The sequence below is a fragment of the Parasteatoda tepidariorum genome, chromosome 3, assembly GCF_982258835.1.
Source record: "Parasteatoda tepidariorum strain Cologne lab strain chromosome 3, Ptep-v5.0, whole genome shotgun sequence".
Taxonomy (NCBI): domain Eukaryota; kingdom Metazoa; phylum Arthropoda; class Arachnida; order Araneae; family Theridiidae; genus Parasteatoda; species Parasteatoda tepidariorum.
In genome coordinates this window covers 47,762,895-47,783,925 of record NC_141757.1, presented here as the reverse complement: position 1 = coordinate 47,783,925, position 21,031 = coordinate 47,762,895, and the positions used below count along the sequence as shown (strand labels likewise).

General features: G+C 29.8%; 1 protein-coding gene across 5 annotated transcripts in view; it reads left to right on the top strand.

Annotated features, from left to right (window-relative positions):
- The window catches only part of LOC107447101 (uncharacterized), an 83,388-nt gene extending 65,426 nt beyond the window's left edge, over positions 1–17,962 (top strand). Inside the window, exons 1-2 of one of the 5 annotated variants that reach the window (XM_016061916.4) lie at positions 9,913–10,189; positions 16,739–17,962. In XM_016061916.4, the coding sequence (XP_015917402.1) occupies positions 16,754–17,833 (1,080 nt within the window). In that variant the 5' untranslated portion in view covers positions 9,913–10,189; positions 16,739–16,753 and the 3' untranslated portion in view covers positions 17,834–17,962. Of the gene's footprint in view, positions 1–9,912; positions 10,190–11,784; positions 11,999–16,738 lie in introns of those variants that run through there. The other 4 variants (XM_016061917.4, XR_015432541.1, XM_016061919.4 and 1 more) reach the window with 4 other exon arrangements.
- The last annotated feature ends 3,069 nt before the right edge of the window (positions 17,963–21,031 follow it).

Below are 21,031 nucleotides of genomic sequence, written 5' to 3'. Positions count from 1 at the left end.
ATGTAAAAATTAATAAAATATATTTAATAATATATGTGGTAATTAATAAAATATATTTAGTTACATAAGTAACAATTAATAAAATATATTCTATAACAATATTTTGTATTAATTAATATACACTCTATAACAAAAAAATCGACGCACCAAGAAGGAATCATCCGATTGTTTTGAAATTTCGGTTATAGTGGTGCATGGCTCGACCTGGCTGGAATGATGCCGACTGGGGACGTATAGTCTTCAGCGACGAATCCCGCTTCCAACTGTGTCCTGACGATCATCGAAGACGGTTTGGAGACGCACAGAGCAGAGAGGCGATCCTGCCTTCACTATTGCACGCCACACCGGCCATCAACAAGGCATTATGGTCTGGGGTGCCATTTCCTTTGACAGTCATTAGAGGTACACTTACTGCACAGCGATGCGTCGACGACATCCTAAGACCTGTTTTGCTACCGTTCCTTTTGCAGCGCCCTGGGCTGGTTTTTCAGCAGGACAATTCCAGACCACTTACGGCACGTGCTGCTATGAACTGTCTGCCAGCTTGTCAAACTCTTCCTTGGCCTGCCAGATCATCAGATCTCTCTCCCATTGATCATGTCTGGGATATGATGGGAAGGCGATTGCATCTGGCACGGAATGTTGATGACCTCGTTCGACAATTGGATCAAATTTGGCAGGAAATACCGCAAGAAACCATCCGGGAGCTTTATCGGTCTATGCCACGCCGTGTGGCAGCTTGTATCCAGGCTAGAGGTGGGTCAACACCTTATTGAACTTGTTACTATAACTCAGTAATAAATTATTCAATTGTTCTGAAATTTTAATCATTTACTGTTCTGTACATTGTCTTCCTGTCCACCAATTTTCGTTTCAACCAGACAACTCCTTTTTGGTGCGACGATTTTTTTGTTATAGAGTGTACATTAATTTTCATAGTTACATCACAATTCATCCTTAGTAAAATGTAATACATTTATCAATAAGCCAATCATCCCTTATTCTATTTTGCGAGCTGATTGGGGAAATCTCTTTGTTTTGTAAACTATCAATGAGTGGCAGATTTGAAAGACCTCCCCGTTTTGCAGTAGTTAGCTTTAGCTGTTAAAAAATGCAAGGTGGCTAGCTTTAACAGAGAGGAAATTCCTTCGGCTGGGAAAGCGTTAAATACAAATTGTACTCATTATAACAACAATAAAATAAAAAACAACTTTCTCTAAACACAATTGGCGATCGAAATGGGCTGCAGGTGGCGTAGAGCAGAACTCTTTTCCTATGGCAACACTTCACATGCTTTCTCCATTAGCGTGGGGAAAGTCATAGAGGAAGGAAGTACATTAGTTTCTCTCTTGATTTTCATATAGATTAAAATCTTTTAACTTGAAAAACTATATGGAACTGAAAACTACATTAAACATAGTTCTAAAGAAAAGTATCATGGAAATTTTAAAAAATATTTTTATTAAATAAAAAGGAAAAATATTAAGAAAGGGGAAAATATCGTAGTACATTCCTATACAACTGAAAAGAGGAGGAGAGGGAGGGGAGAAGGGCTAAAGGCATGAAACCGGTCTCTCCCCAGATGGCGTATTCGAGTGTTGCGATCGCGAATACTAATAAACTAAAACAATTTAAAATATGACTAAAACAAGTATAAAAAGATAAAAGTTTCAGAAGTCAGATTAATAATCAGATACAGGCTTTAGCTTTCAGATGACATTTAGTCATCGGATTCATTTTCGGATAGATACTTTAGTCGATCAATGTGTTTCCTAACATCTAGGTCCATTTCTGAAAAGCTTGAGTTGAATACGATATGTACCTTTATGTCTTTATATTCCATTATTTCCAAATCCTGCAATAACTAAAGAAAGACAGCAGAATTTTAAATAAGCATTAATTTAAACATTTTAAATAATATAGCAGTTGAATTCTAACAGTACCTATTTCAGGAAAGAAATAGTAAAACCACTTGAATATATGACTTGATTGAAAATAAATTTTAAGAAAATATATTAAAAAAATGGAAATCTTTATAGTAAATAAACATAGAGAAAAAATATTTAGATCAACATGAAAAAATCAAAAAGGTATTTTTATAACTGGCATTGAACAGCTGACTCAATTCTGAATTTACAGCTATCGCAATGTTCAACTCAAAAGACTTTTAATTTTGAACCCAACCCAGAAGACAAGTACTTCTGGATCAAGCAATTGGGCAAACTAGCCTTCGTGGAGAACTTCTTGATGGAATTAACCTGCATTTGCATTACATGGTGAGGAAAACCGCAAAAATCTCCTACTGTTATAGTGACACTGAACTCCAAACTTTTCTGAATGCTAAGAAGTGCTCGCTAAAAATCCAGTCATTACATCTGAAGAATGGACTGCAGATAATTTGTGACTCTACCAAGCAGAAAGTTAGACCATATGTCCCTGTTCAGTTCAGGAAACCTATTTTCTTTGCTTTCCATAACCTATCCCATCCTGGTGTAAAAAGGCACCAAAAAACTTGTCATGGACAGATACGTTTGGCCTGCTATTGCCAAAGACATAGTCGAATGGACCAGAAGCTGCCTGGACTGCCAGAGATCCAAAGTCACCCGACACACTCCAGCCATTCATAGCACCTTCAACAAGGTTCGACCATATACACCTTGACCTGGTCGGACCCCTGCCACCCTCCAATGATAACAGTTACTTGTTTACGTGCATCAACAGATACACCAGATGGACAGAAGCAGTACCACTGGCGGATATTACAGCTGAAACTGTATTTCGAGCTTTTGTTGAGCATTAGATTGCTCGATTTGGTGTGCCTTCAAGAATCACTACAGACCAAGGAAAACAATTTCAGTCATCGTTTTTCACATCATTAGCTCAAATATTGGGCACTCAACAAATTCGCACTTCTCCGTACCACCCAGCCAACAATGGAATGGTCGAGCGTTTCCACCACTCACTAAAACAAGCCTTGATGAGGCACCGCAACAAGCGATGGACCGAAACCCTACCGATAGTACTCTTGGGTCTCCGCTCTGCTTTTAAAGAAGACTTGAAGTGTACATCTTCAGAATTAGTCTATGGTACAACCATAGGGCTTCCAGAAGATTGTACAGCATCTAAAAAAAAGCTTTGCAAACTCTGACTCCGACTCCAGGTTCTGCCCACTGTGAACCAGGAGCATTTGTGCACCGTTCATTATCTGATTGCAGTCAGGTTCTGGTGCGAAATGGTGGAATTAAAAGGTCTCTCCAACCTCCCTATGATGGACCCTACCAAGTACTTGAGCGCACCCCAAAACACTTCACTGTGCTTATACAAGGCAAAAGAAGCACAATTGGCATTGATCGCCTTAAGGCCGTTGGCACCTGAAAAAGGAAGTGAACTGTCTATGGGGAGGAAGAGTGGAGGAAACCTTAGCCCCTGGTGGTCAGTAAAACGGTTAAAACTCCTCAGAAATCTGGGAGGATTGAATCATTATAGTGAGGGTTTCGATTGGCCTGAGGGTCACCCCCTCCATTCAAATCCGGTTTTTTTCTTTGGCAAGTTATCGCTACTTTACTTTCTCGAAATCGCAACTACATACAAAATTTAGACTACCGTGAAAGCGTATACAACAGGTTTTCTTTCTTCTTTTTTTTTCGTTCCTGCTGGTTCGTTGTGTTTTATTTTAGTAAAGGGTCTCAATGAAAAGGCCAAATGTGATCTTCCTTCTATGTAATTCCGAAACTGGTGTTTCAATATGCATTTTTATTTACGCATATAGTTTAATTTATTCAAACATTAAAAGTTAAGCCAATCTTACAGAGAAACACGGGAATTGATTGCATGGGTTTATAAAATTAGTTTGGCTTAATTGTGTGAGGAAGAGTTTAAAATTCAATTTAAAATAAATTTTAATTGTTTTAGGACTGATGTCCAATAATTGCGAGATTATATAGAATGCTTAAGAACATTTATTGAGACAAAAAAAAAAAAAATGCGAAATGAATATTTTTTTTACATTGTACACAAAAAATAATGGATTTGGAATCGTTTGATTTCATATATTGCCTGTCATGAGCATCATTTTGCGCTACTATGGTGTTAATTGACTACTCATAGAAATTAAAAAGTCAGTATTTAAAACGATAAGGATTTTCATGACTTATTATACGGCGAAATAAAATATTTAATTGCATTCTTAATTACATAGGTCATGTTAGTGTTTGACGACAACTTTATCAAATCATTACAATATTGTCACGTAGAATAACTAGGACTTAGTCTACAAAGTTGGAGAGCTTTATTCAACACCTACAAAGTACAGTGAACAAAGTAACTGGGACCTCGGCTAGAGACATCTAGTCTTTTATAGGAATAATAACAGGAAGTGACAAGAACGATATGCTAGAACATTCTAGAAACTTCTAGAAGAAACATAAATAATAAATAAAAGCTTATTTTAGAGTTTTATATTTTCTTACAGTTCTGCGGATCGAACCCTGAATCTCAGTCTTTCCAGGACGACTCCGACCTCTCGGCCACACTGACACGTCAATATTTTGAATTGACTCACTATCCGCTTACCCCTTACTAAAAATTTCTAATAAATTTTCTTTTTCTGTTTTATCTTTTAGTTTCTCTGATTAAAGACTAAATCATCTCCTTTTGTTTTTTCTTATAATTATTGACCTATTGTTATTTTACTAACTCTATTGGAAGATAGTTCAAAATTAAATTAGCATAAGTTACTATAAGTTCAAATAATAACACGTAAGTACAATTTCTTTTTAATATTTTATTATTCTATTTTAATTTTCAAAATATTTTTGTTACTACATCAATGAAATATTCTTTATACACATGATCATTATTATTATATAACGCATACTATGCATATATAAATCTACATATCAAAAGTTTGTTTACCATACTAATTTACCGCATATTTCTGCCTTACATAGAACACAAAAAATTACTTTTTATTTATTCATTTAAAAAATAAAATTATTTCCTCAAGCAAATTTTATATTTATAACAATTTAACAATGCAAAGTAAATTTCGTTCTACAAAATAAAAATTTGAATAGAAAAATTTTAACACTATAAATAGGAGAGAGATGGGTATAAGTTTCAAATATACTATTTTTGTCTTTAGTAAAATTAAAACTTGCGTGATTAGAAAACAATTATAATAATTTCTCTACTCCCAATAGTTCTCTGTGTGTCGAAAAAATTCTATCTTTGTTTTATTCGCTAATTGTATTATTCTGCAAATATTTATATTCTGTGCGAGATAATTCTTTATTGATATTTTGGAATCGAACAAAATTAAAATCTAAATCAAATAAATATACCTTGTTCATGTTGACTTACTTTCTTTTGCAATTTCTTTTTCTATGTAAAGATAACGTAATAGATAAAACGCGTGTGATTATAAAAAACAGAATTATTTTACAAAACAACAGAAAAACAGAAGATTTTAAGAGCATATATACATTTGAATGAAATTTATATAAAAACATCGCATGAAAGAAAAATAATTGGAGAATGGGGGAGAGCAATGTGTTTTAGAGCCTTGTAAGGAACAAAAACCTTTAGCAATATAATAAAAAAATATTCTAAATATAATATAAAAATATTCTTAAAATAGAGTTAAAAAATTTTATCAAAAATGTTCTAGTAAAAAATATTCGAAGTAATTAAAAAATATTTTAAAAGTAAATAAAGCACTATTAAAGATTATTTATAAAAGTGAGGTAAGCGAAGATAGCTCCTTCGAGATACTAATATTTTATTAAACATATTTACATTTATATACAAGTTGGTTTGATTTACAAGAAGCATCATCACAGCAGGTGATGAGAGAAATACTGACAGGCTGTCATGTGCGTGCTGGTATTTATACAATTCTAATATGATGACGTCAGAACTCTTATTTCAGTTCACTTCAAAAATAAGTAAAAACACAATTGATTAAAGACAAACAGATAACAATATGAAATAAACTTGATTTTACGATGAGCGGCGAACCTATCACCACCTTTGAAAAGTTTTTGAAGATAATTTCCGAGAAATTAAAAAATGGCCAATGAAAACTTTTGGGTGGGGAAAATTTGATATAATGTTTTCTCAAAAAAGTAACTGCTTTTTCAAATCTGAATTATCATTTTTTCTCCAAGTAAAAGTTTTCAAAAGTACAAAGGGTTTGTATTGGGTTACTAGTGATGAGAGTACTATAACAAAAAAAACAATATTGTCCCCCAATCCGATGAAATGCAATACTTCGTTTCAAATGTATTTAAATCATTAATTAATAATAGACACGATATTTTTAAGAACGTCTTTAATTTGTGCGGTTTAATTAAAGACAAGAGTAATAAAAGACTTGAACTAATCTGACTCGTCACTACTTCTTTAAAAAGTGTCTTTTGTGAGCAAGCGACGCGAAGAAAGCATATACATAAACAAAAGAAACTAGAAAGCTAAATCTTCATGCTTTTCTCTTTCGAAAGCCACTACCTTTAGGTTCTCGACTGAAAAAGAGTAGATTTAACTGCAATGTATTGCACAAAAACAGCTGCTCTTACACAAAAGTATTTTTTCAACAGGTGCATAATCATCTTGCTGCTAATAGCTTGGTCTTCTCGCCGACAATGGGCTATTTTACACCTTCTCTCCAGTATTCACTTTCTGAAATAGCCAAACACCTTTACTCTTATTTACAAAAGAATAGGAGAAAGCGTTTGTGTGAAGCAAGGGTTGTCCGAGAGGTCAACCTTTGGATTGACCTCTGGATGGATTTCTTTAGAGAGCTCACTCGAGTCGCTAATAATAAAACCTCCTAAACTCTGAAATAGTTTTAAGATTCGTATTGACTCAAAATACTTAAAATTTATATATTTTATAGCAAATACAATTTTTATTACTTCTCGTAATAATGCCAAAAAAAAAAAAAAATCTATAAGAAATTTAAAATCAAAAGTTTCTTAAAATAACCATATGCTCGTGATAAAAGAAAATATTGCGCAACGTAAAATTAAGTTAACTGTACGATACTGAAAAACAGAGCTCTCTCATAATTTCTATCAAACTTCATTGAGTAAACAAGTTTTTAGTTCGATTATAATTTTCAGAAGAAAAAAAATTTAATTTTGTTTTCAACTTGTTTGATAAAAAATCTTGTTCCTCACTTGCTAGAAATAAATTTAATACATATTTGTAAATTTTAAATAAATATCATTAGGATATCATTAACTATTAACAATTAATTAATAAAAATGAAAAGATTATCAAGCATCAAAATTTAAAAACGCTTACATAAATGCCAATTTCGTCAATGGAATTTATGTTGGGATTATTAAAATGATTGATTTTAAAAATTTAAATTAGAACCTTATTTCTCAACCATAATTCATTAAATAAAAAGGAAATGTCACTTTAAATAAATAAATGTCATGGAACTTCAAACTGAGGTAACGTAAAACGGGACACTTACGTTTTGTGACGTTACGTTACGCTACGTTAAATGTTTTCCAGAAATAAAAAAAAAATAAAGATAGTATTTGTCTTTTCTGTAGAATGCACACGTTGAGCAACAATAAAATCTATCCAGCCCATTGTGTTTCGTATGCTATCTGCGATGTCAAATCTTGTCTCAAGTATATTTTACTGGTATTAATGTCGATAAGTTAAGTTGACATTCAGATTCTTAGTACAATGAATGCGTTTTATTAGCAGTTAAAAGCTATTATGTCTTTATATGTCGAAATAATTCATAATATTGCACTTTGGATAGTGACTTGCAGCAGATATTTGGTTTGTTTTGATCAAAACGAAAGCAGTAGGCATAAATGTGTAGCTAAATAGTTGTAGGCGATGTTTGCTCTGAGATCAGAATATCAGTGGAAGAGTTTAAGATAATTCAGGATTCATACAAACCTTAAAAAGGACGAAAATTACGCATCGTTATAAGTTTTATCAACAACTACGCCTTATAATTTCAAATAATTATACATTGTGACGAAATATGACAATTTTAATTTCAAAGTGAATACTAAGTAAAAAAGTTGTTTACTCTTTTTATTAGAACATTGACACCCCTTTTTAAGTATAATATGGACCGTATGAGCGTTGAAAGATGCAATAGCCTGATCCAAAAGCACAATGCATAATAAAGCACATAGAAAACTAATTTATAATGTTGCACTATGTTGTCATGCGGGAACTTTACGCCAAAAGTGTGTTTGGAGATATCAATGTAAGTAAAACGATACTAATTTTCTTAAGGCAAAAATAGGGCAATATATTGAACGTAGCCGAACTATTTGTTCTAGTACAAAAGAAATTAAATAAGAAAATGTACGACTTTCAAACAAATTTTCTATTAGTTTGATTTTAAAATTTAATTTCAAATAATAATAATATGATTAATAATAATATCAATAATAAAATTCCTTTCACTGATAGAATTAATAATAATGATTAAAGTAATAATTATAAAATTACTCATAACTAACAATAAATTTAATACTTTTATTTCGGATTTTCTATTTTATCCCCCCCCCTCCAACAAAAAAATTTATACATTAAAAATGATAAGTTATGTATCTTCAAAGCTACTTCATCCTAAGTTCATTGGTGGTAACTCTTTACAGCAGTAACATTTTTTTCCTTCATTTTTCTTATTTAGAATAATGTTTTAAATACCTTTTCGAAAAAAAATTGTGAAGATATATTTTATTAAATATTTAGATAGTAATTTAAAGGAGATATTAAAAAATTGCCCCGAACAAACTATTTTTAATTACTAATTTTCAAAAAAATATAGGAAGAATTTTGTAAACGAAATGATCTTTTTCCTAAAAATTGAAAATGGCTTTAATGAACAATTTATTTAAACGAGTGAAGTATTTGTTAATTACTCTCACGGTTTATAGTTAAACATTATTTCAATCTTGAAAAAGATATTCTTAGGCCGTGAAGGAAAATAAGATCTGAATCACTCATTTCAGTAAATGATTACTTCTTGTCAGGGACTATGCTTCTTGTGAATGTTTGTTTCTTGGCGACCATTGAAATCCACCATTACGAAAAAGATCGCAGGTTTATTTACGACAACCATGAAAATTCACTTATGTCCCCCTCTTCATGCCTGGGGGATTTCTTCACGGTTGAGTGATAGCCTCCTGGAGAGAAAAGGAGGAACTGAAGAACGATTTCAGAGTAGAAAAATGTTTCATACCCCGGAAAAAAATCATTTTTTAGCAGTAGTTCCTAATGTATAATTTCATATTGTTTAAACTACGTTTAAACTACGTATTTATATGTTTTTTTTAAAAAAAATTTCGTGAATTTAGCTAAAAAAGTAACTTTGTGAAAAACGCTTGAAAATTACTCTAAAATCACATTTAAACTCGTTTTAAAAATTATTAATAGAATTTTAAAATAATTTTTTACAGTAGTTATGTTTGTTTAAATGAGATCTATACATTAATATTAAACATTGAGCTGTCAGGTTGTAAATTATTGAGAAAAAGTGATTTATGTTCTCCCATAGAATAACATTGAGACGTCGATTGAAGCTGGCAACGGTGCCAACGGCCTTAAGCCATATTTCTCGACAGCATCAGACGAGACGTTGACAGGACAAAAAGCAACCCCTAGTGTAGACATCAGTGATTCTCTGGACCCTACTCCAGGAGACAAGGCCCCTGTAATACAACCCCAGACCATGACACGCTCTGGAAGGCATGTTCGCTTTAACCCTCGTTACCTCTGACATCTGTGCTTTCACCACTTGGGAGGGGGGAGTACTGTGGTGAACCACCTTCTCACCAGATGGCGATGAACTTTGCTCGCCAGATAGCAGTGCAAAACTTCTCCCTCAAGGAAATGACTTTTCTATAAGATGGCAACATCTCTTGTGTTCAAACCTTAGTTTCAAGAGTCTGGCAACAGGTCAATTTACAAACTTTCATTTCGATTAGCTGACCGCGTTTTTTGAGATTCTGCTGTCGCTAATCCTGTCTATCTTTCTACTTTGTAACTTAATATAATTTCTTTTATTTTTTATTATTATTATACTGTGTAATTTTTATTGAATTAATTTATTTAATATTTTTAACCTAATTACCACAAATATAAAGAAATTATAGAGATTAATAATTAAGCAAGAATAACAGAGAAAAATTAAGGATTGTACGTAAGTAAACATAGATTAATAATTTGAATTTTATTATGTTAATTATATATGCTGGGGTAATACAGGTAGGTTATAAAGTGGAATACAAACATAGTGAATTTGGGGTGAATTTTTCTAGGGATTTTAAAATCTGAGGTGTAGGAACCAGAAGATTTTATCTAGGTTAAAGTTGATTTTATGTTTGACAAAATCAAAGAAAGATTGAATGTGTGGGCAAATGAAGTAAGATGAATAATATCAGCTCTAGAAATCGTTGCACGTTGTAAATTAGTTAACTATTTATGCATGTAGATTAATAAACCAGTAGGCCACGAGTAGAAGTTTGTAGCGTTCAGGCATGAAAGTTTTCATCTTTTACTCTGAATTCAGCTTTTTAAGCTCCATACATTTATTAATTTCATAATGTTTGATTGCGTTGATGTAGAATTCAGCTTTTTTTGCTAACTGGTACTTTCATCCCTGCACGTTATAAACACTGACAGGCCTAGAGAATTCAGTTCAGCGGTGTCTGAAGTAGAGGGTTTTATATAACATAGCCTAGTTAAAAAGTGGGCCTGCTATTTGAAGCAGATTAATAGATAAAAAAAATATTAATTTAATACAATGTATGTTACTAAGTTTATTTAGGACTCGTAGATACTTAGGGTCTTAGAACTCTATGGTAGAGTTAACACTGCATATGTGACCATGAGCTAGTGTTTCAGTTGAATTGGGTATTATGCGTCATCTTTCCAGCTTACCGACTTTTTATTTAATTCTTCAGTGTAGATAACATGCTTATGACTCCTGTTCTGCTTATGAAAATACTCCTTACACTCAAAGAGTGTTTTTTTATAATCTTCAAAATGAATTTCCTTTTTTAATACAGCTTTTTTAATTCCTTTCAATCTATTTTATTTTCAGTTCTATAAGCATACATTTTACTTCTTAAACCAATAAATTCCAGTATGTTTTCACCATTCAATTCATTTTTCCAACAACCTTTTTATTTTTAGCTGAGTAAAGTGGGTTATACTTAGGATAATCACTTGTATCAAATAAATCAGAATGGTTTTTTATAAATTCGTAGTAATTATGATTTTTTTAGTTCAAATATGTATGCGTCAGTATCGATGTAAAGTAATTTTATATTATCTTTGAATTCATTTTTTAAAACATTATAATAGAAATCATACATTAGGGTCTTGCTTAAATCAAGTACTGCTTGACCAATATAAATTGGTTTATCAAATTTTACAGTTGTTTTATAATTATGTACAGCTACTAAATATTCACTGAATATAGTTCTTAATTTAAAATTAGGCTTATTAATTGCTTTCTGAACTTTCTTATCATCACAATATAATTTAATATTCTGTTGCTTTCTAACTGATTGCATAGATTTTCAAAATACTGAATTTGACATTAATTTCTAAAAATCTTTTTCAAAATCATTTTTCGCCTTTTGTCTTTGTTCAGTATTTAATTTAATATATGGAGCTATAAAGCCTGATTGTGCAAATTTTATACCTCTGTGAATTTTAGTAATTTTCATTCCTAAGTCTGTATGCAATTTTAATATTTTATAGTGTACAACATAATTATTTTTATCATAGAAGTGACATAGCAACTTTGATACTTTTCCACCGGGTGGTATTGCATTCTGTGGTGCAAGTGGAAGGTAGTTGAACTTATTATGAAGTTCTTTTGGAAATAATAAATCAACCTCTAAGACAAATCCAGTAGCACCATCAAAACTATTTGTACAACTGAAGCTGCTTAGCAGCGCTTCTATTTCATTAACTGTCATCCATTTGAAATGTTTTACAGGTAATTTTTGAGATAATGAATGCCCATATAAATTGTTCATATCATTATACTAAATTTGCGTCTTCTCATCGGATTTGCTATACCTATTACTCAGGGTTGTCAAGTTTTTGACGCATGGCGGTTTTTACCGCTCAGCTCAGCTCAGCTTTTTTATATCTTGTAATGTATTGTATTTTTAGTTCTTTAGCAATATTATATAACTCTGGTAGTTTAAGTTTATTTAATTTATGTAAGAGCATTTGATTTTTTCTAATGTATTCACCACATTGTTTGCATTTAATCTTCTTAATTTTTCCTTTCTTTGGTTCTGCAATTATATCCTGATCGAATGGAAACATTTTATTAATTTTCTTATTTTCTCTTTCTTTTTTCTGTTTTATATATTCTCCTATTAACTCATGTTTAGTATAACTCTTCACATATAATATACCTAGTTTTTTATCGATAGTATATAAATCTTTTAATCTATATTGATTAAAACGTTCTTCCATTTTAAGACAACCAATTTATTATAAAAAAAATTATTAAGCACCTATTCCCTTTTTATGTAAATTTGATTGCAAGTGTCTTTGATAATGCGTTTTAGTATAATATCTACCACATTCACATAGCAAACTCTTACAATTTGTATAGATTTTACATTGTTTACATCTTCTATCAGGATTTTTGTACTTATAAAATTCATCGAGATGTTTAAATTCTAAACAGACAGAACACCGAATGTCATCCATTTATTTAAGATAAGATATTTTCAATAAACCTAGTTTAGCTAAAGTTAAAATTTTATTCTCATGTTCTTTAAATTGAGAATTCATGTTCCTAATCATAATTCTTTCAAACTCATTGGTTGCAGTGTTCTCTGATCTGTATAAACATTGCACTCTTCTTTGAAATTCGTTGATTTCTGATTGTTGGGTTGAAATAACTTGATTCATTTATTTATTCTCAATATTTTTTCAATTTAGAAATTTAATACATAATAGGATTATAAATAAAATTGCATTAAATACTCGTACCTTGACATTTTGTTGTATGAAAATAAATATCACAATTCAGGGGTTTGTCCAGGCCGAATTTACTACCGTTTATCTGTACGTTCACAAATTCAATTTTAGATAAAACGGTAGTTTCACAAATTCAACTTTAGGAAAAACAATAGTTTCACAAAATACTTTTTCTTAAAATTTTATTTTTGTATCCCTTAAGAAACGATAAATCTATATTTTTACCATGTTATTGTATTGATTTTTTCACAAATTATGTCTAAATTTTCATAAAATAGGTATCTTTCAGAAAAACCTAGACAGATCCGATTGCTGCAATTATTTATGTAGACTATAAAATAAACTTAGATAATCGGTAGTAATATTGGCTTATGTAAAAGCTATATATTATATTCTTAGAAATTAATGATCTCTTATTTTATTTTCCCATTTATAATATTTTTCCCTTTAGGGATATTAAATATTTGAATTTTTTCAATATCTTTAAATGTGGGACCTTTTTTACTAGTTTTCATTTCTAATAATTCATTTTTAGAATATTCATTAATGCCTTTCTTCTCAAATATAGGTTTAAAATCATCTTGAAATTTTATATCTTTTAAAGTTTTATTCATTATCTTCTTATTGTCTTTTGTTTCTATTACCATCATACTAAATAATTTGTTTATTTCGTCTATACCTCTTTCATTATTGTGTTTAGATGCTTGTTTTGTAATATTTTTTTTATATTCCTGTTCTCTGGCTAATAATTTATCAATTATTTCTTGATTTCTAAAATTGGAGTATTTATATATTTCTTTTGTAATATGTGTGTTATTTAATGCTTTAAAAAAAATTATTATCATATCTTTATATGAATCTGGAAGTCCTTTTAGGTTTTTAACACCATTATTAATAGTTTGAATATTATAACCTGATTCTTCGATTAATTTCTGTAATTCAGGTACATTTGTTATTAAATTATCTAATCCTATTAATTCACTCTCACTGGGGGTAAATAATTTAATTTGTTTTTCCATTTAGTTAGATTAATTTTTTAAACATTACCATGCCATACCATTCGGCACGGTACCATACCTCAATACCATACTATATTACCATAATTTGCTACCTTAATACTATACCAGAGCTCATTCTAGGCAGGGTAAACAGGGCGCAGCACCCTACTGCCCTTTTAGTCAAAAGAATCCACCCTGTTGCCCCTGAAGTAAATTAGTGTCCTGATGTATTAAGACTCCATACCCTTTTTGCTCTTTCTTTCCTCAACTCTTTATTTTTTCCCCAAACTCTACAGTGGATTTCTCAAACTTTTATTTTTAACTCTTTTTATTTAGTTTGTCATTGCTGTCAATACAAAGATTTATATGAGAAAGGAAAAATAGCCAACAAACCCCCTTGTTGCACTTGTCTTTGAAAGTTTGCAGTTACTTTCACTATCATTAAATCATAATTATTATTAATCATTTTAATTATTAAATCATAACTATCTATAGACACTTAAAAACATACATTTATTAATATATACATGCATTTTAAATAAATTACCAAGCTAATTAGCTTGATACATATGTTAATTTATTAATGAAAATTAGTAATTAATATGATTGCTTTGCTACTTTTAGTAAAGTAAAAAAAAATTTCTTTTACTAATAGACAATGTTTTTTAATAAAACGTGTAAAACCCCTGGAAAGAAATTATTGCCTTTTTAGAATAATAATGCCCTTTTTTTAAACTTTTGCACCCTGCCCTTTTTTTTTTTTTGCCTAGAATGAGCTCTGAACAATACCTAACAATACTTTACAATACCTAAAAAATTACAAAATGTCAATGCCCATTACACCTGATGAATTTATTAAACTTTTAACATCTTATAATTTTTTATCTAGTTCTATTAATTCCTTTTGTGAAAAATATAAAGTTAATCCTAAAACTGACGTAAAATATTTAAAAACTAATATATCCTATAATCCAGGGTTGGCAGGTTTTTGACATGTGACAGTTTTCGACAGTTTAAACCATGGTTTAAACCGTCACGTCAAAAACCTCACTGTCAAAAATGTCGAAAATGTCAAAAACCTATATTCATATGTGAAATTTAATTAATACATAAAATTTATATATTTTTTATAAGGGATAGTGTTTCTAAATATGTTCTAGAAAAAATAAATTTAAAATTTTGAAGAAACACTTATATTTTGAATAGTAACCAAAATCTTGTACTTAAAACTCACATCTTTATGTATTCATTTTCATGTGTTATTGAAAATCTGCAGTGATATTATTAAGAAATTTATTTATAACCAAATTTAGCGTATAGTATAGATTATACTAAAAATTTGTAATTGCAGTTTTGTACATTAGACATCTTCTTTTAAAGAAAAATCTTTTTAATATTCTTTTAAATCTTCTTAATAATCTTTTTAACATAAGACAATACAAATTGAAGTGCTTTCTGTTAAATACACAGAGTAGTTAGTGTCGATTTACAGTATATTCAGCCTATTCATTTACTATGCTGAAAATTTAGTTTATCCAAATACTTGTGAATTTCATTTTGCTGAATACGATATAGTTTTGTTGAATATCTAAATATTCAGCTGTTGAATAATTACTTCTTGCTTTCAAGATATGCATTATTTGTATTCTTAATACAAGTGGAGAAAAAAAATTAAGAGATAAAAATTGTTTTAAAATGATAAGTGTAATAATTATAAATAAATATAATAAACAATATGAATTATATTTATCATTATTCATAAATATAACTACTTTTAAATTCAAATTAACATACTGGATAATAAAGATATTCGGTATAACATTAAAAAAAAATTTTTATACACTTGTATCTTATATCAAGTTTGTATTTATACAACATAGCTTGTAAGTTCCTTATAAATATTAGTTATATGCTCCTTATATGTCAAAAATGCATAGTAATAAACTTTTAATTTTCTTAAATATCAAAAAGAAAAAAAAAATTTTTTTAAATATAAATATTTTAACAATTTTTGTGCAAAATTTTTCTGCACATGCATTTGAATACAAATTTCTGAGATTTTAAATCTGTTATTTTACCTTAATTTTAATTAAAAAATATTTTAAAACCTGCTGATTACCTATAGTATAATTAAATTTCAATATAATGCATGGCAACTGTTGGTAGTTTTGAAGTTTATATATTTTCTTGGCAAACTTCAGTTTTTGACATTTTTGACGGGTTTTTGACAGTTTAAACCAGTATTATACCCTTGTCATGTCAAAAACCACTTTTTGACGTCAAAAACCCAACCCTGCTATAATCAAAAAGGAATTTTAATTTACCACCCTGTGATAATTATGGTCGATTTGCTTTAAAGTTACATATTTCCTCTGGAGCAAGCGCATTACATGCTAGTCCATCAGGACGCACAATGTGTGCAGTTAAAAAAACTGAAACAATTAAAAGAGGGTTAACTCATGTAAAGCATAAAGAAGTTAAATTTCAAGAGCCATAGAAAAAAATGTCGATCATTAAAAGACTTGGATGATCTTTAATTAGTTACGATTTCTCGTTCGTGTAATTTCATTATTATTCTTGTGAACATTAATTTATTTTTTTTATCTTGTTTGAATGATTTATAGCTTTTTATCGTTATTTATTAGAATAACCAGATCCTTTCTTTTTTTCCCCCGTTTTTTACCTCTATTAGGTTTTCAAGCAAAAGTACTAACGACTTTTTTTCTCTTATGTTTCAGTTTGAATGCCCCAAGATGCAATATTTTGAATTGGTCAAAAGGAATGTTTTACAAGACAACTTTGATCTTGTGGAATTTTTACAAGCACAGTCACCTCACACTCCAATACATGAAGAACTTTGTGTGGGAATGAAAGAATTTCAAGTGGATACGATAAGAAACGGTGTAATTTACAACCTTTTCCAACAAGGCTTACATTTGAAACCAGAAACATGTCGTCAAGTTATTGTATTTTTGAAGGATGATTTTTCTGACCTGACGAAAAGGACATATGTTCAAGTTCTCTTACATATGACCAAAACAGACATTTGTAGAATCTATGAAAAATACTCAGAAAATTTTGATAGGTTCCCAAAGGATGGAAAACTGAGTCTTGATGAGTATTTTGATAGGCACATTGCGACCTTTGTGGAAGCAGCACAGGAGCAAACGCACACACCAAGTGAGGTAGTGGGGATCATTTCTCATGAAACAAAACAGCTGATTCTTGGTGCAATGTTGACTGATCCAGTAATGTCAGCATTTGACCATTGCTTAAATGGACTTCTGAAATTGTCTTGCACTCGAAAGTGGATTGAAAAAGAAATTGAAGGCATGCAAATTTATTCTGTGGACAGATTTAACCCAATGGTTGGTTTCCGTGGTGCTTGTCTGGTTAATGGTATCCTATTATGTACGAATGGATTGGGGGGAGGCACTGGCACAAAGAAGAGAGAAGCTGATTTAATAACACTTGCTGCTCACGTATGCACATGCTATTTGGAGCGGTTGAATAATAACAACTTCAATTTTTCAAGCCCATTTGCATTCCTTTGTCATCAATCTGATGTAAGACATGATCTTGTTTACCCAGAGAAGTTACATTTCGAAGCTGGCAGAACTGTCGAATTATTACTTTTTGATATGATCCAACCCGATTGGCAGAACTCATCTAACCATGCCGCAGAAACATTTTTAGAGAGGTTAAAAGCTTCTGCTGGGAACTGGCCAGTTATTAACAAAGATGAACAGAAAAATCTAGGATTGCAAGCTCGTCCTTACCCATCTCTTGCATTTGGAATAGATGTAAATGAAGAATGTGACACATTTTGTTAGCTCTTTGACTATTGATATCACTTGTATTCATAAAATATCAGAAGGGTATTAAACATATGACAAAATTAGTGTCCAGCTTACCAATGAAAGTGTGTTGAATGATCTATGATAGTAAAGTTAAGATTGATATATGTTTTTTATTTATTTCTTAAAGTTATGTTTTTTTTTCAAAGACACTTTTGTTTGAGTTTTTGTGGGTATGGTACCGTGATGGTTTTAACTTAAAAAATTGTCCCTTAAACACAGTTTTGTTCTTCCCAATACCCCTTAATCGGTTTGCGCTAGAATTTGGTGTGCTAGTGTCAACAATGCTCTCATAAAATTATTGATAAAGTTCTGTTTAAAATATTTATTTTTAATGAATTTTGTTAATTATTCAAAACCTTAAATGTTGGGTGTGCTGTAAAATACGATGGTAAAAAGTAGTTTAAGGGTTCTATATTTTTAGAAAAAAAGTGTTTTTTAGTTTTTTAAAAAAAAGACATTTTTGATCACCCTGATAACCCCTTAATCGATTTGCGCTAGAAAATACAATAGTAAAGAGTAGTTTAAGGGACTATATTTTTAGAAAAAAATTTTATTTTTTAGACTGGATTTTTTTTTTTGTTATTTTGTCTTAAAAATTCATAGCATATTATGATAATAAAATAAATGATTAGCATATTTGAGATCAACCCTTTCAGCCATTAAGATTGAGTCCTAGCTTCAATCATTTTATTAAAAATAACATCATTAAAGTCAAAATCCGTTGTTTTTTTGTGCACCGTACATTTCAAAGGGTATGAGAAAAAATTTTCATCCAAGAATATGTATAAATGTTCTTTAATAATGCCATCTAAATTTCGATGAAATGCCCCTCCCCCTATAGGGAATGCCCTACAGTTTGAAAAAAACCTGAAATTACATAATAAAATTAATATAGCTTAAGAATTCATAACTACAGAGAAACTGAAGCAATAAACATAATTTATTCTTTCATAAAATTTATTTATAACTATTACAAGTAAAAATAGAAAATTGCCCTTTGACTGAAGAAACAGAGGATAAATAAAATAAAAAGTTTTTTGCTAAAATATATAATATATGAATAACAATATCAAAAAAAATATGAAACAATATTTCAGAATTGTTGAGATATCAGTCTAGTATCCCCAGAGGTATTGATTTTTTATGGGAACATGGAGGACTTTGTGACTTGACAGATTTCACGTGCATCAGTCACCGTTTACAACTTGGGGAGTCTTCGGTTGGCGGGGATCTAATCCACAAATTCTTAGACATGGGTCCAGTGCCCTACCAAGGCTATCCCGGCCCCTAATATGCAATTTTTTAAAAAAATAATAATGTAGACATTTTATATAACATTCATCAGAGTCGCTTGATTATTAATAATAAAAAGCTTTTAAAATATTTGTATAGCAGTTTATCTAATTTCTAGGATTATTTTGATTTTCAATTAAATCTATAGTTCTTTGTAAAAACAAATTATGGTATCAAAAGAACATGTACTAAATTATACAAAAATCTACAAGTATCACATACATTACAAATATATAAGTGTAGAAAACTGTTATTTATGAAATCTTAATTGATATTTATATGAAATTTTTTTATGTTAAATACCAACTTGGGTTTAAAAAATAATAATTCATTTCATTATAGTCTACAATTAAGAGCTTTATGTTACTCTATCATGGTAGACAGTGATGTCTTGTTTTTCTGAGATAAAAATTAAGAACTAAATACTTGTGTTACAGTGTTGACTCGTCTACATGATCTCTTTGTATGAATGGCCGGAGTATGACTACTTCGCATTTGGACTATCTTCTTGCTTTTAAGTAGAGAAATATTGGAGAACCAATATGTAATGGCCAAAGCATTTGATAATATACCAATGTGTTAACAGTTTCTCTATTTGAGAAAAAGAAATAGCAAGTTTTTTAACCAACTGGCTTTAATGGATTAAATCAATGATTTTTGAAAAATATCACAGTTGATTTAAATGAATAATTTTTTTTAAAAACATTAAATGATTTAATCACAATTTAAATTATGCTAACTCTTCTAATTTATGAATACTTAGGTTTTAATACCTAAGTTTTATTACATTTTTTACATAGTAAATTCATTTAAGAAAGATTGATAACAAAATTAAATAAACAGGCTACGTTTGCCACTTGAATCATACCAAAACTCAAGTTGCAAATGTAACAAGTTCAAAACCAAAACCGTATTGCACAGCTACCAACTTTAAAACTTTTTGCTAAACAGTGAAGGTTGTGACAGTGACAAAGCAAAATAAAAACATTATAGTATGCAAAAACCCTATTAAATTTTGCCAACAATTTTAAAAACTATAAAAATTTATTTTATTATAAAGAACAATTGTATATTATGACGGTCAAAATCAATTAAACTGAAAAGAAATTCACATATATAACTCACATATATATAAAAATTCACACATATTAAAGCAAAAACTTTAACACCACTAAAACAAATCTTCAAAAAAAGTAAAATTTAGAAGCTACAAAATTAATTTTTTATTCATTTCCGTAAATTTTAAGTTTTATTTATTTTTAAAATTACTAATCATCTTTCACATTAATTATAATTAATGTAATTATTAGAACTTGCATTATCTAAGCAATACTTATGCTGTATATTAAACAAAAGGATTTTATTGAATATGATTACTGCATCAAAAAGCTTTTGTTATCAATTCTACTGGAATGAATTAGATTGACAGGTATTCCCAAATTTAAAAGAAAAATCTATAAAAGATTTTAAGTAAAGAATCAATAAAATCTACAGATAAAAAGAATCTAGATATAAGAATATTTCATATTGAAATCAACATTTAATAATTTAAATTATCAACCATTAATGTTCGAAGTAAAATTATTTATATCAATATAAAATATATTGAATAAAATATTTAAAAATTAATAAAATATATTTACTAACATAAGCAACAATTAATAAAATATATTCTATAACAATATTTTGTATTAGTTAATATACATTAATTTTCATTGTTACATCACAATTCATCCTTAGTAAAATGCAATTAATTTATCAATAAGCCAATCATCCCTTATTCTATTTTGCCAGCTGATTGGGGAGATCTCTGTTTTGTAAACTATCAATGCCTAGCAGATTGAAAAGACCACCCCGTTTTGCAATATTTAGCTGTTA